Source organism: Pongo pygmaeus, chromosome 5, assembly GCF_028885625.2.
Source record: "Pongo pygmaeus isolate AG05252 chromosome 5, NHGRI_mPonPyg2-v2.0_pri, whole genome shotgun sequence".
Lineage (NCBI taxonomy): Eukaryota > Metazoa > Chordata > Mammalia > Primates > Hominidae > Pongo > Pongo pygmaeus.
In genome coordinates, this window is record NC_072378.2 from 56,094,542 (window position 1) to 56,109,947 (window position 15,406).

General features: G+C 33.5%; 1 protein-coding gene across 4 annotated transcripts in view; it reads right to left on the reverse strand.

Annotated features, from left to right (window-relative positions):
- Positions 1-15,406, reverse strand: part of HMGCLL1 (3-hydroxy-3-methylglutaryl-CoA lyase like 1) — a 154,843-nt gene that overhangs the window by 80,402 nt on the left and 59,035 nt on the right. For 3 of the 4 annotated variants that reach the window (XM_054493020.2, XM_054493022.2, XM_054493023.2), the window contains 2 exons: positions 12,448-12,543; positions 9,979-10,127 (listed from right to left, as the gene is read on the reverse strand). In XM_054493020.2, coding sequence (XP_054348995.1) covers positions 9,979-10,127; positions 12,448-12,543 — 245 coding nt within the window. The remainder of the gene's footprint in view (positions 1-9,978; positions 10,128-12,447; positions 12,544-15,406) is intronic. The other variant, XM_054493021.2, reaches the window with a different exon arrangement.

A 15,406-nucleotide genomic window follows, 5' to 3' on the forward strand; every position in this document is an offset into this window, starting at 1 on the left:
AAGTCCTCCGTAGTCCCTCTCGGTCACCATTATGCCCATAACCCCAGGATCAACCCCAAAGTGCCTCATGTATATTACAAGCTTGATGCATTCACATAGCATATTTAGTTAAACACGTCTGAAGTGGTCATCGTCCCTATTTCTTTCACATAAACCTGTTTCCCCTGCATTTGCCATTTAAAAAAATTACATAGTTATTCTCAGGGTCAGTCCTGCTAAGTCACTTGATGGTCACCTTTGTGAACTTATTCAATAACCAAAGGTTAGCTGATTCTTCCCCTCTAGCCTCTGTGGCATTTAGCCTCTGCCAGCAGCAGCTTGAGTGTACAGAGGCAGTCCCAAGAACCCTCTCCTAAGTGCTCTCCTTGTTTCTAGCCCCATGTCTCTCCACTTTACTTCAATTTCTAATGTCAAAATTATATTCTTAGAGCATGGATCTGATTACATATTTTTCCACTTTGAAAATCTTTAATGACTTGCTATTTTCTACTGAATAAACTGGTGTTCAAGTTTAGCAATCTGTGAAACTCCAAGCTAACCTTCTACCTTTCTTTTACTATACATCCACAAAAAATTTTATTTCAATAAAAGTAAACTTCTTCCTATTACCCAAACATTTCCTGAGATTTCTCTTCATTGTGTCTTTGCTCTTTGTAGATTTCCTGCCCTGCCTGAAAAAGCCATTATTTTGATTATGTTTCCATACATTCATATATTATTAATAACTTCATTGTACTGGTACCTTCTTTATGAAGTTTCTCTAAATCACCCCAGAGATTAGAATTACTTTAAACTTCAATAGTATGTATCTTTATCTCTCTTAATGTACTTGCCGGTTTTGGCAGTACAATAATTATTTTCATACATATTTTATTTTCCCAGTCTGCTAAAAACTCTTTGAAGTTATGCTGAATTTTCATTTTCATAGCCCACATGGTATCACAAGACAGCATACTGTTTAAAACAAATATAGTCATCCCTCAGTGTTCGTGGGGAATTCTCCCTATATACTTTAAATCATCTCTAGATTACTTATAATACCTAATATAATGTAAATACTATGTAAGTAGTTGCTATACTGTATTTTTATTTTTCTTCAAATTATTTTTTAAAATATTTTTGATTCTTAGTTGGTTGAATCCCTGCATGTGTAACCCGTGGATATTTAGGGCCTACTGTATTCAATTGTTATTTCTTGTATGAATTAATACACAAATACATTAGTTAAAATGTCATTTTTACCTTCTGAATACTCGTCTAAGACATTCCTAATTTTTATAGTAAACAAATAGGTAAGGGTTATTTATGTTCCAAGTCCTGTAGCCAGAAATAATAGCACATATTTGAGAGATCAGAACTTGAAATCCATTTTTAAACATTATTCAGATGACATAGTAATCATCAACCATATTGAAACAAATCTTGCTAAAATTAACAAAAAACACAGCATTACAATAAATCCTGTGGAAATGAATATGAATTGTTTTATTTGTATTTGTGCTTGTTGAGGTCATTTTTTAATAGTCTGTAAAAACATGATATAAAACAAGACGTGAAGTGTTTCCGTCTTTAATAACCTTACCTAGAAGAATTAAATCATGAAAAAGATTCTACAGTTAGGCCTTATCCCAGCCTACCTTCTCACAATTATCCCATGTTCCTCCAATCATCCTGGCAAAAATTGAAACAAAAAGTATAAGTAAAAGCCATATATAAATGTCACAGACATTTGGAGTGGAGTCAACTATTGCTTATCCTCAGAAGAGAACAATGCCAGGAGTGATGAAATTACATGTAATCTCAAATAAAGGGAATTAAGATCTATAAACATAGGAGCTACTTTGCTACATTCATGTGGAATACACCATTCTGTAGGCAACACAAAATAACATGCCATTATTATTAAGTGAATGAACAATATATTTTGAGAGCCTGTAATGCATTTATCATTGTGGATAACGTAAAAATTAAAGACTGTTTCATGGCATCAAGGAGTAATTCTGCTAAGATTCAATTTTTGCTCTATAATACTTGACTGATTTTATTTCTCCTAAGCCTACTATTAGAATACCGTGTATTAAAAATACCTTCTGTATAAACCGTGATCTCTCTATAAATATATGCAAAGTTTAGAAAAAAAATTTCATGTAATATCTTACTTTACATATAGTTTTGTTCCTAAAGCTGTATATGCCTGTGAGGTTAATTTATCTGCTTAATTCCTGATGAAACTAAAACATAAATTTGTATTCAAGTTAGAATATTTTAGGGTTTTCTTTGAAAGAAAATGGTATAACCTCCTTCAGCAATTCATCCTTGGAAAAGTTGCCATATAAAATATTTAAACATATGTGGGGCTAGACATTTGCTTAAAATTTTGTAATCTCCACAATAAATCCATTTTACCAATGGAAAACCTGAGCCTCAAGTAAATTAAATAGGTTGCAGAATACAAATAGAGTAAACTGCTGAACTAGGCTTTAAAACCAAACTGTCTGTCCAACTTGAAGCCTGGGTCTTTCTACTACATCAGTTGAGCTGTTTACAATGAGGAAGCTTCCTGTGTCAAGCTCAGATTCCCATACTAACTACAAGCTCAGACCCGGGAAGCCACACATAGAGACTGGTTCAGACTGACTTTTAAATTATCTTTACCTTGATCTTATTTTCTGCCATACCTTTTGAAACTTTCTATACCTTTTTGCTCTATTTGTCTTTCCACTATAATTGATAAACTACCTCATTTGATCCTTTGTGTTTTTGCCTCTTAAAATGATGAATCCTTGGAGTAATTTTTAATTAAATGGCCTCAGCCACACCCAGAGCCATGTGGAAAAGTGTTAAGAGTCCCATACTGGTAGAGTAGCCTTCGCTTATCTAAGGTTTTACTTTCTGCAGTCTCAGTTACGTGCAGTCAACCATGGTCTGAAAATATGAAATGGAAAATTCCAGAATAAACAATTCATAAGCTTAAAATTGTGGGCCACTCTGAATAACATGATGAAATCTCATACCATGCTGTTTGAGAAGTGACTCTTCCCTTTGACCAGCATATCCATGCTGTAGATGCACCCATCCCATTAGTCACTTAATGGTTCTCTCAGTTATGAGATCAACTGTATCTCAGTGCTTGTGTTTAAGTAACACTTATTTTACCTAATGATGGACCCAAAGCCCAAAAGTAGTGAGGTTGGCAACTTTGATATGCCAAAAAGAATCTGCAAAGTGCTTCCTTTAAGTAAAATGGGGAAAGTTTTCAACTTAAAAAGAAAAAAAAATATTGTATGCTGAAGTTGCTAACATCTATGGCAAGAATATAAAACTCCTGTCAATAGAATTGTGAAGAAGGAAAAAATAAATTCATGCTGGTTTTGCTGTCGTACCTCAAACTACAACAATCACAGCCACAGTATGTGATAAGCTCTTAGTTAAGATGAGAAAGACATTAAATTTGTGTGTGGAAGACATGAACAGAAAACATATTCTGACTGACGACCATGTGTTGTACCAGAAAGCATTGAACCTGTAAGACTTCAGCAAGGGATCTCCTGAAACTGGTGACCCCAAGCCATTACTGCAGGTAGAGGACATTTCAGATTCAGGAATAGGTTTGGACTCAAACATACAAAAATTACTGGAGAGGCTACATCTGTGGATTAAACTTTATTATACATATGTATGTAAATGATAAAAACAGTATACATAGGGTTTGGTATAATACTATCCACAGTTTCAGGCATCCACTGGGGGTCTTGGAATACATCTCCTGCAGACAAGGGGGACTACTCTAAGGATCCTTTGGGACAATTCTAAGTGGGACCTGCATGGCAGACTCCCTGTTCCCCCAGTCCTCAAACTAAACCCAACTCAATATCTGAATATGTTCCCAATGATCTGGGCCAGACACTTCAGGTAATACTTCAGGTTCCATCTTATGATGACTTATATTGTTTGTTCTTTAGAAGGGATTTGTAAAATAGTCTGTCTTTTTAAATAGCATGATTATGTACAAAATATTATTTTATTCACCAAATTAAACCAATGTAGTTCCAGAGACTTTTCTCAGAGTTCCGTATGTCCTGGCTTTTGACTCTGTCTCTAGCCAAGCTCTCAAATTTTTAATGATCCACTTAAATCTCTGAGACCTGAAACTTACATCACTGTGCAATTTGTTCTCTTATGTTCAATATGAAAGACATTTCGTTTCATAGCTCCCACATTATATTTTATTTCATAAACTTCAATAGCATGTCTGCTTTTGAAAACAATAAAAAAAAGCATCAATGTTAAATTCAGCTACTAGAAACCAAACTAATCTTGCCTTTTTGATATAGTGCTAAAACTTTAATTGCCACTTTTTTTTTTTTGGCCTACCCACTCGAAATATTTAGCTTCTAGTTTGTCTGTCCAGTTGATTGATGAGTGTAGAAGTGAGAATTTCAGAGCACTTGGCCACATGAAATGACGGGTGAAAAAGGGATTCCAAAGATCAGTAAATCTGAGAAACTCAGTCCAACACAACAGCCATCTTCCAGCCTTAGTTTAAAGAAGTCCTATATTTGGAGGGCCTGGTTAACAAGGATAACCATGTTTAATCCAGGTGTCCACAAATTTTTGAACCATGAGTTCTCCCCTTACCTCTACCTCCACTACTGTTTTAATTTTAATGTAACCCTACTCAACATGTTGAGTGATGCTTTGAGAGAATCTGGTTAGATGTTTCCAAGGTAAAGCTCTGAGATTGACTCATTTCAATCCCTAACTACATTTTTAAAATAAATTTTTGATTCAATTTTGAATTAATTGAAGAATGCGTAAGATTAAGTATGTTTTCTACTGAATTATATTGAAAAAGTTACATAAGATTAAAAATAAATTTATCGAATCCTTAGTATTTCCAAACTTTGTTCAGAGTACTTCTTCCAGGTATTCTGTGTTCTAATTTCATATGAATAGTGTTTCAAAATAAAAGTAAATTTGTAAACGCTTTTAAGGAATTCATAGTAAAGTTAATCTCACGATAAAAACTTCTAAATGTTCATTTTTCTATTTCATATGTTGCACAACTCTCTTTTCATACTTATTGAATTCACTTTGTTGTATACTTGCTTCACATTGACATATATAATAAAAGAAAAAGCATGTTAAAATAATTTTGAATTATTGTAAGTGAATGTATGGACTATAAACATATACCATTCAACCACAATCCGTGCTGAATTAATTTCACACCTTAGGGACACCATTAACTTTCTTGAAATTTCTTGTGTAAATTAAAATTCTACTTCTTGCCCAGGTATGGCAAGGTATAATCTAGCAAAAGAATATTTAATAACGAAAAAGTATTCATGCTAATTTCATGAGAAATGATTAAACATATTCTTACCTCAAAATGTCTAAATGAAGGATATTTAGACACAACTGCACAAACCCAGCTTACAAATATTAACTGCTGCTGGGTATGTGTTATTCTGGCACACAGCAGTGCCAGAATAATATATAAAGCTTAAAAAGTATAAACCCTTAAACAAACCATATGTATGAAAGAAAATAGCTTTAACAGATGTCTTATTTTTAGAGTTTTATGTACCATATTTTGGTGGTACATAATGATGATTCAATCATTCTTCCAGACCTAGGCCTCAATTGAACAATAGAATTTGGAAAGGAACTTCTGTGGGCAGCTTCTTGCTGCCCACTTACAAGAATATGATACTATAAATGCAAGTGTTCCATAGAGATAGATCATCCAATGGAAGGGATTTGATGCTTTGTCATAAGAAATGCTAGCTACTAGTCACAGTGTACTTAAAAATGGAGCCCTAAATAAGGAGACTCATTATCTCACTCAACAAGATTGCTATTATTTTCAGGGTCAGGATCTGAGTCCATACTGAGATTCTACATTAGACAAGGAGAACAGGAAAGACAAACTCAACGCAATGTGACCTAGATGGTTTGACTAACTCAGCAAGTAGGTTGCAAGTTTTTGAATAAATGTGTTTAGTTATAAATTATCTCTCAAAGGGAAAAAACAGTGTTTTAAAGGAGGATACTGTGCCCTGACTTCATGGCACTTGGGAAGATTGCCATTTTAAAGGATGAGAATTATATAGAGCTGAATCAGTTAAAAAAAATAAATAAATAAACACAGGAAGAATTTCCTAACATTGAGGATCTTTCATCAAAGGAATTCTTCACGATTGTATGTAATGCAATCCCTTTTGGAAGCATTTAAGACCAAATTAAGTTTTCCCTGCTTTTGCATAAGAAGAAAGTCAATAGTGAGAAAAATAGTAGATGAAGAGATGGACAAAATGAACACCCTAGATTCATTACAGTTCTAGGAAAATCTGACTCCTTACCTCCTCCTAAATACTAAGCACATTTTATTTAAAAAATTATGACTAAAGTATGACATTATCACACCTGACAATTGTCTTTGTTTTTCTGTATCTAAAAGTAATCTGTTTGTCTATATTAGTTGAAAAAAATTCAACCAGTTACAATTCACATATAAATATTTTAAAGTTTTATAATTTTTAAAACAATGAATCAATAATTTTGTGTGGCTCCTAGGAAAAATGTTAAATATACTCTTCTTTGAACTTTCAGTATAAACTTTCAGAAGGTTAATCACGAATCAAATGATTCTAGGCCATTTTATAGGAGAAGTATAAGATGTAATCATGTAAAGAAACTTTTATGGTTTATGCTTTAATATACAAACCTGCTGACCTTGTAATTTTATAATTTCTATTTATAATCATTTTAACCATGAAATTAATAATGGCAACTTACTAAGAATTTCCTTTTTAAATTAATACTCTCACAAAGAGTGAGCATGTGATTAATGTCATTTCAATATAGAGAAGCTGATAATCACTTTAGACAAAAAATAATAAATTCTGAATGTCTTATATATTAAAGCACTACTTCATATCTTGAAGAATTTCAATTTTAAAAGGATCCTGGCAAGCCAATAGATATTTATTTCAATAAATACCATTGATAAAAGGAAAATAATCACATTTGTCACAGGCTTTTATTTTTCTTTGCCCTCTTAACCTTTTACAATTTAGACAGTTAATAGAAAAATTATCTAGATTTAAAAAAAGTCACATGAACTGCACATTAAAAAATAAAATCCAAACTGCAGATATTTCATTTTGCATTCGCATATAATGTATATGCACCAGTAGTTAGCTGACTCTGCATTTTATGTCACTGATTTGGCGTGATATCTTTTCACAATGTGTCCCAGATGTTGTGTACAGTTCTGAGCGTGTGTTATAAATGTGTACACATGCATGTGTTGTGTGTGTGTTTCAGTGTGTGCGTGGGGAGAATTTAACAATAGCCTTCATAACTGTAATAAAAGCTACTATTTGGACTATATGAACATTTACTATTTTATAAAAATTTTAATAGTTTTAGTGTGCTTTTATAAAACGTGTACTGCTTTATGGCCTTTAAAGCTGACAACTGATGACATAAATTTTCTGGATGATTATCAAGTATATGTTGATGCAGCTGTTGCCATGCAAGACATGCTGAAGCATCTACTGCAGTTTCAACTAGTTGAGCATGGCTCCTTTCCTTAAATAGGTACTAATGGCTTATGACTTACAATGGTGAATACCTACAATCAGATTGCCAGTAAAAATAAAATCTTATTTAAACTTTGTATAAATTGTTGGGAGAAATAAGATATTTTCAACTACACCAATAGCTACTGAACTCTAATACTGAAAGGCATATTTCTGAAAATGAGAGTGTTTCAGAAAATTCAGGAGTTATACTCCAAAGGAACAAAATCCACACTGGAAAACATACATTTGTCTATAATTCTACAGTAAAGTCTCCACTGTACTCTACTCATTTTGCTTTACTGTGGGTCACTTCTTGTTCATCAAAGCCTGGAAAACTTAAGCCACAGCACGATTAGAAGTTTTCATTTTTCTGATGAGGCAATATTATTTGTCAAACAATGAGTATTAAGAGGGTTTAAGATTTTTATTTGCCCAGTTATATTAACTATTCTATTTTACAAGAGAAAGCTAAGATAATAAAAGGTTGCTTCCTACAACTTATATTTGCATCCATCTTTCAACACTAAAAAAACCCTTCCTATTTGAAGAGCAAGCTACATAAGCACTTTACTTCTTATAGTCACATGCTTTTTAACTTTCCAATGAAAATTACTTTTTTCTAAAGCTTATACTCCACACTTTAAACACATATTGAAATAGAATAGGATCTTCATCTTTCTCTTTATTTTAAAGAAAATTGAGACAACTTATTTATATTCGAATTGAGAAACCAATAGTATGTCTCTCCTTTTTGATTGTGGTTTCGTAACTTTTGCCTGAAAAACAAATATCCTTTATTTTATGTCTTTGGAAATACATTGTCTTGGATTTTAAATTTTTCTCATATAGTCCTTACATGATATGTATCTATCTTAATTACAAAAGTCATTTCAAATTTTAGAAACTCATGTAGACTTACTATGGAGGACAGGAAAAATATAAATAGAAAACAAACCAACAAAATATTTTACTAGGTATAGTCTAACTCTAATTGTTCCCCCAAAACACCTTGATGGAAATTCCAATCATTTCACTAATATTCTCAGTCAAAATTGACTCACTTGTCTTTCTCATTAACTGTTGAATCTTTCCCGCTACGATGAACTTTGCTCACCTCAACTAAGGGAAGTACAGCCTGCACCCAAATCCATCCCCAGCTTTCAACCTTCTATTACCAATCGCTGCGCACTTTAACTTATTAAGATGTGCATTCATCATATCTCCATATTTATAAAATTCATAGAAAAAATAGCTAATGTCTTAGAAACAAATTCTTCCTTAAGTAAAAAACACACACAAAAATGCATTATAGGTTTCACAGCACATAGGCCTGGTTATAATACTTGAGGCAACTATTGGTCCTGGAAGCAGACAAGCACCAAGGCAGATTTTTCCCTCTCTCCTCCCTCCCCCTATATCTCTCATCACCGCTAGGAGCCTCCTTTTTCCATTTCTGCTTTCTACTGCTCTGTCCTGTCACTGATTTGCATGTGGCTCCATCCTAGGAACCCCAAAATAGTGAACTCAGTGACAACATCACATAATCTTTCAATACATGTAACCATGTTTGGTATTCCATTTCTAAACTCCTGAGAGAGAAAATTAGGTTTGTGGATCTTGGGTCAGTTTTTATTTTCCATGTCCTGTAATCAACATCTCTTAGAATGAACAGCTGATAAGTTTCTACAAGAAAAAGGCAGGGCGAGGAGAAAAGGATTGATATCTCTGATACCCCTGAATTTATAGAAATCACATGTAATAGAAAATAGTAGAGAACTGAAAGTTTATATTTATCTTCCATAAGCAATTTATCAAGTATTTTTAAACAGTGTTCTGCAAGATATTATGGAGGTGCTTTGGGATCACCCAGAGGAAGTAGAAAAGTCAGCCATTGAGGGGGAGAAAGAATGGGTAAAATGATTTCCCAGAGAAGCTCAATTTTATATCTGCTGTATTCTATTGAAGTTCTACATAAAATACTCCTCGAAAAAAAAGTCATGTTTTAAAAAAAAAAAATTGAAAACCACATTAGATGATTCTTTTCCAAAAGCTGTTGTGAGTTTATACCAACTTAACAGCACATGTAGGCTGAGATAAGAGGGCCGCATTTGGGTGATAGAGTGTTAATAAAATAGTTAATAATGCCAGATTTGCATGCTAGTTCCTCTGATTTCAATTGCATTACACATTCCACAAGCTAGATACTCACTAATAATCAGTGATGTTAATGAGATGTAACTATATAGTGATTACCCTGATTAAACAAAATAGAAATATGATATTCTATGTATATTTTTATAAATGATATTAGAATCTCTAGATAATTTTTGAGTGAGCTTTAACAATAAACATTAACAAAACAGAATTTGTGGGATTTCATAAGTACCCTCGTGCTGGAATATTCATGTGTCTTGCAGACTTAACAACCTCCTCAAACTTTCCCATACTTTCTTCAATGGAACAGTTAATATTCTTCTTGCTAAAGGATTCAGATGCAGCTCCAAAAACTGATATCTCAGTAGCTCCAGCAGCAACCTGAAAAATATATAATTTAAAGCCAAAGCTAATAACTTCAGAAGTGTGAATGATAGTGGTAGAAGAAATATTAACTACTCTATGAAGGCATACATGTATTCTTTAATATTTGCCTTAGAATTTAAAATTGGATTCCTCTCATCTTGCCACATATACTCTTTCGAAATGTAAAAATATTTTGTAATAACAGAATAATCCGCAGACTGCAATATTCATAAGTCTGTGAGGCACAAAAACACAATGAGGATGTCCTATTTAATTATGCCTTTTATAAATTATGTATTATCTTCAGAAATACTGTAACCCTAATTATGGAAAATACTAGCACCCCAATAAAACCCTTATCCTCCATGAAAAAATATTTCCAAATCAATTATTAAAATGGAAGATACTAACTGCTTTGTTTTTCTTCTCTTCCTACAATCCAACAGAAAAATATTTTTCCAATTCATCATTTAGATTTTGCCTCCAGTTTTTCTTTGATCTCCTAACCTAGTTTTTATTTTTTTGTATCCTGACTTCTACAGCCATACTCTTGTGTACCTAATGCTTTGATCTTTTTGCCAGTCTTTAAATCCAAAATATTAATCTAATCAATTTCCTTTTTGCACTTTTTGTCAAATTTATTCCTTCCTCCAGGCTCTCCAGTGACTTGTTTTCAAATATCAAGCCTCTCAGTCTTTCAGCCGGATGTTTAAGACCTTCTGTTAATGTATTTCTAGCACTTTGCCTACGTTCTCCCCTCTTGCTAATCCCCCATTAACACATGGTGGGAGGTCAGGTGCAGTGGCTCATGCCTGTAATCCCAGCACTTTGGGAGGCCAAGGTAGGCAGATCACAAGGTCCAGAGATCAAGACCATCCTGGCCAACATGGTGAAACCCCATCTCTACTAAAAATGCAAAAATTAGCTGGGTGTGGTGGCGCACATCTGTAGTCCCAGCTACTTGGGAGGCTGAGGCAGGAGACTCGCTTGAACCTGGGAGGCGGAGGTTGCAGTGAATCGAGATCACGCCACTGCACTCCAGCCTGGCGACAGAGCGAAGCTCCATCTCAAAAACAAAACAAAACAAAAAAAAAACATGGGGGGAGAAAAACTTAAAAGCTATCTTTTCATCTTTCCTCAAACATTTAACAAATATTGGCTTCTATGCCTCTATCCAAAATAAATTTTCAATTTCTAAAATAAATCTATTAGTGAACATCTACTATTTGTCTGTACTGTTTTTAGTACTATGGATGTGCTTTTTGTCATCTACAAACAACTGTGTAAACTAAGTGTTGTTATGCCAATTTTACAGATGAAACAGCTGTAGTGCAAAAAAGGTAAATCCTTAGCATGATATCACACAGGGAGTAAAAGTTCTGGAGTCACGTTTTGAGCACAGAATTGCTTGACTCCGAAGTCAAGATTAGTTCCACTCCAGTGCTTGCCCCTCTGAGTTAACATGAGAGTGTCCTTTCAGTATCTTCTTCAAGGTAAGATACATTCTTTACTTTGTTAGGATTACTAGATGACACCAATATTTATAATTTTTTAAATGACTTTTTAAACAACGCAATAAAAATTTTATCAAATCAAATCCAAGAGAAAAATAGATGGTTCTAACAAAATACACTGTACGATTAATACCCCACAATCTCAACTTTACATAATACAGTTTCACATAATGAATATTTTTCATTAATATTCATTAACACCAGAAATAACTGCTGCAAAACCTATGCAATAAGCCCATATATGGATAACACCTTAAAATTGAAGAGGATCATCTCATATGTATAATTATTAAAACTTTATTTAAATTATATAAATTTCTAAATCACAGAGGATCAAAAGAAACAAACCAGAAGATAAATAGGGAAAGTAACTAGAGCCAGATAAAATGACAATTAGCTTTTAACCCAGAGGGAGAAAATAACAGACACAAAAAGCTGATCAACAAAGGTTGACAAAAATAATTACCAAATTCAACAATATTAATAACTATAAAAATTGCATTGAAAAATGCTTAAATAGTATTCTATATTACTTATTTAAGAAGAAGCACAAAATATACTTCTAAGAAATTTCACCAAAAAATGCAGAATTTTACTTTTGTGTTTTGATTTTTGAATGGTGAAGCTGGAAGAGCCAGGTATATAGACCACTTTAGTCCCCAACAATGCTGTGAGGACCTGGAGCTCTATGTCTTCATGTTAGTACATTAGCATAGTATTTATATTACAGGTGACTTACATATGACACAATTTTAACTTTGTAAATATCTTTAAAACAATAAGAAGCATATCAATTTTAGAAATATTAGTAGCACACTTACAGCACGGTGAAAACCCTGAAGATTAGGAGTAAGGACAGGATAGCGAACTCCTGGATATTGATGAATGCCTTTCATTACTTCAGTGTGATCAGCCATCTTAAATACATAATAGTTATATGTAAATGTGTAACTTCGAATATGTTACCAAGAATCATTTTAGTTTCAGGAAGGTTATAGTTACATGGACAGTTAGAGTCTTTAAATTAATATCTGAAATAAAAAAAATTATGCCAGTTAATGTAAAGGAAAGTAGTTCTCAGTCTCATAGATGTATAATAAGTAGAGATGAGTTTAACTGTTTTACAGAATGGGATCTGGTAAAATGAGTTATTACAGATAGGAATTCGGAACTTTACTATTTTCACTTAACCAATCTTTATTCCCTTCCTTTCGTTTCATGGTCCAAGGCTGAAATACTCCTGAGATTGGGGAGAGTTGGAAAGGCAATATGCTGTTCATTTACCATACACATGAAAATTTTATGTCCAAATAATTTTCAGTGTATGAAATTTTACAATGTTTAGTAAAATGTAAATTACACATATTCTTTAGAACAGTTTAACAAGGCTGAGATCCCAGAATGTTATTTGGTGAGCATTGGTGTTTTAGTTAGTAATAGTTATAAAGCTTTATGTAGCACCATCATAGTATTACCACGTTTTCATATGTGAACAAATTAATACAGTAGAGTTCTCACCTGAAAAATGTAACCTACCCTGTTCAACACTTTGTTTTCTGTATCTCTAAAAAACTCAACTTTGAATTAAAATATCAAATTTACCAGTTTGCCACAAAGTCTAAGAATTAGCTTCTTAAAACAATAAGTATTAATCAGATCCCATAATCACACACAGAAATTACCATTGACATAACCATGAGCCTTACATATTTAAAAATAATAAATTGTGGCATGAACAATAAATATGAACAATAATATATAAGCAGTGGAAAGTATACAAAATGAACATGCAAAAAGCTGTGAAAACATACCAAACCAAAATTGGAATCCTCAATATAGAAATGCAGACAAAGGGCTATTGGGTTTTCTTTATATAACTTGGCTTGCTATCATCAGAATGCATTATTTTTGAATTTAAAAAATTAAAAGCAAATAAACCCAAACAAAAAAATGCTTTTTAAAATATAGTTAAATATATTTGAAAAATATTATAATATTAAATATAAAAATACATGTTAGAAAATTTACTCTTATTGATACATTCATCTTGTCAACTCTCAAATGCCAGCAGAGTTAAATTTAATGCTTTCAAGTAGCATAATCTGGATTACTTAAATGAGTTTTTAAATACATATAAATTTGAAATTAAATACCTAAGATGCAAAGAAGTACCTTCCTTTGACTGCCATCATGCCTTATTACATTTAAGCTTTCGTGTTTCATTCATAAACACATTTATTTGTGTTTACCAGGTGATCCTTTCTCACTTATTTCTATACTATTGTATCCACTATCCCCTGCCTCACCAATTCCCGTCTTTTCCAAACAGTAGCTACCTCATTCATTTACAATGCATAAAAGTGATATCTCTCATTTCATTCTAAATCTATCTGACTTTAATCTAGCTGTTTATTGAGCCCCTACTATGTCCAAAGCTCTATGCTAGGTCCTGTGGAAAATAAAAATACAGACCTTACTTTCCTGGGGGAAAATGAGGTTATTGTGCTGAAGTAGTTAGTAGTATAGTTGGGGAGACAAAACAGATACACATGGAATGTTAACAATTCAAAGAAATATACTGGTTGTAAATGAGATCTCAGATTATAAGAGTTCAGAATGAATAAAGGTTGGTATGGCCTACAAAAGTCTGGGAGAGTTTGAAAGAGCACATGCGATACAAGCTGCAGTCCTTGACTGTGGCATTGTTCCAACAAAAAATGGCCACACCAATATTTCTGGTCCTGTATGTTCTTCCAGGATCTCACCACTTTTCACAAAGAGGTAAACTTTATTTACTCTTTTCCTTGAAGCTGGATAGGTTGTGATTCCTCCAACTATTAGAATGTAGTGGAAATCATACTATATGACTTCTGAAGCCAGGTTATAAAAAAGGATACAGCTTCCATATGGCTTTCTCTTTTGGGGAAAGCCACTGTGGGGAAATCAGCCAACATCCTGTAAGAAAGCCCAAATTAGCCTACGCAAAGAGGCCACATAAGGAGACCCTCATGGAGAACCCATGTGAAGAGGAACTGAGGCCACCAGCCAATAGTCAGTGTCACCCCCGAAATTTGTGATTGAAGTAGCCTCCAGATGACTTTTGCCTCCAGCATTTGAGTCATCCAGCTGGGGCCCTAGACACTGAAGACCAGAGACAACCTGTCCCCCATGTCCTGTTCAAATCCTGGCCCACAGAATTAGTGAGCATAGTAATTGTTTACTTACGCCACTAAGTTCTCAGGTAATTCATTTTACAGCTATAAAAGCTGCAACACTGAAAAACCAACAGGGTTGGAAAAGAAAGATGGACGGTTGCATAAGTGGTAACATATTATTTGGCTAGAAAAGATTATTAGTGAACAATTGGGGATAAGCTTATAAATGAAGAGGAAATCACACACTGTGATGTGTCTTTGAGTTAGGTTCACGTTAGTATAAAGATTCTGATTTATGCTGAAAGCACTAGAAAGCCATGGAGAATGGGCGTTGAGAAAGCAGAAGACTGGACTAAACGTAGTATTATAGAACAATTAATTTAGGGGAGGTGCAAAGGATAGTCTAGATAGGAGAGGCCAACTCTCAGGTAATTGTGAGAATCCAGCTTGTGACAAGTTCTGTGGCAGAAAAAAAAAATGGTACTGGGAATAGAACTAAAGAAAAATGAAGAGGACACAGTGGCTAATAACACAGAGGAGCACTTTACTCAAAATTGTAATTCTCACCATTTTACAGCCTTCCTTTGTAAATAGTTTGTACATATTTAAACACAGTTCTTGATTG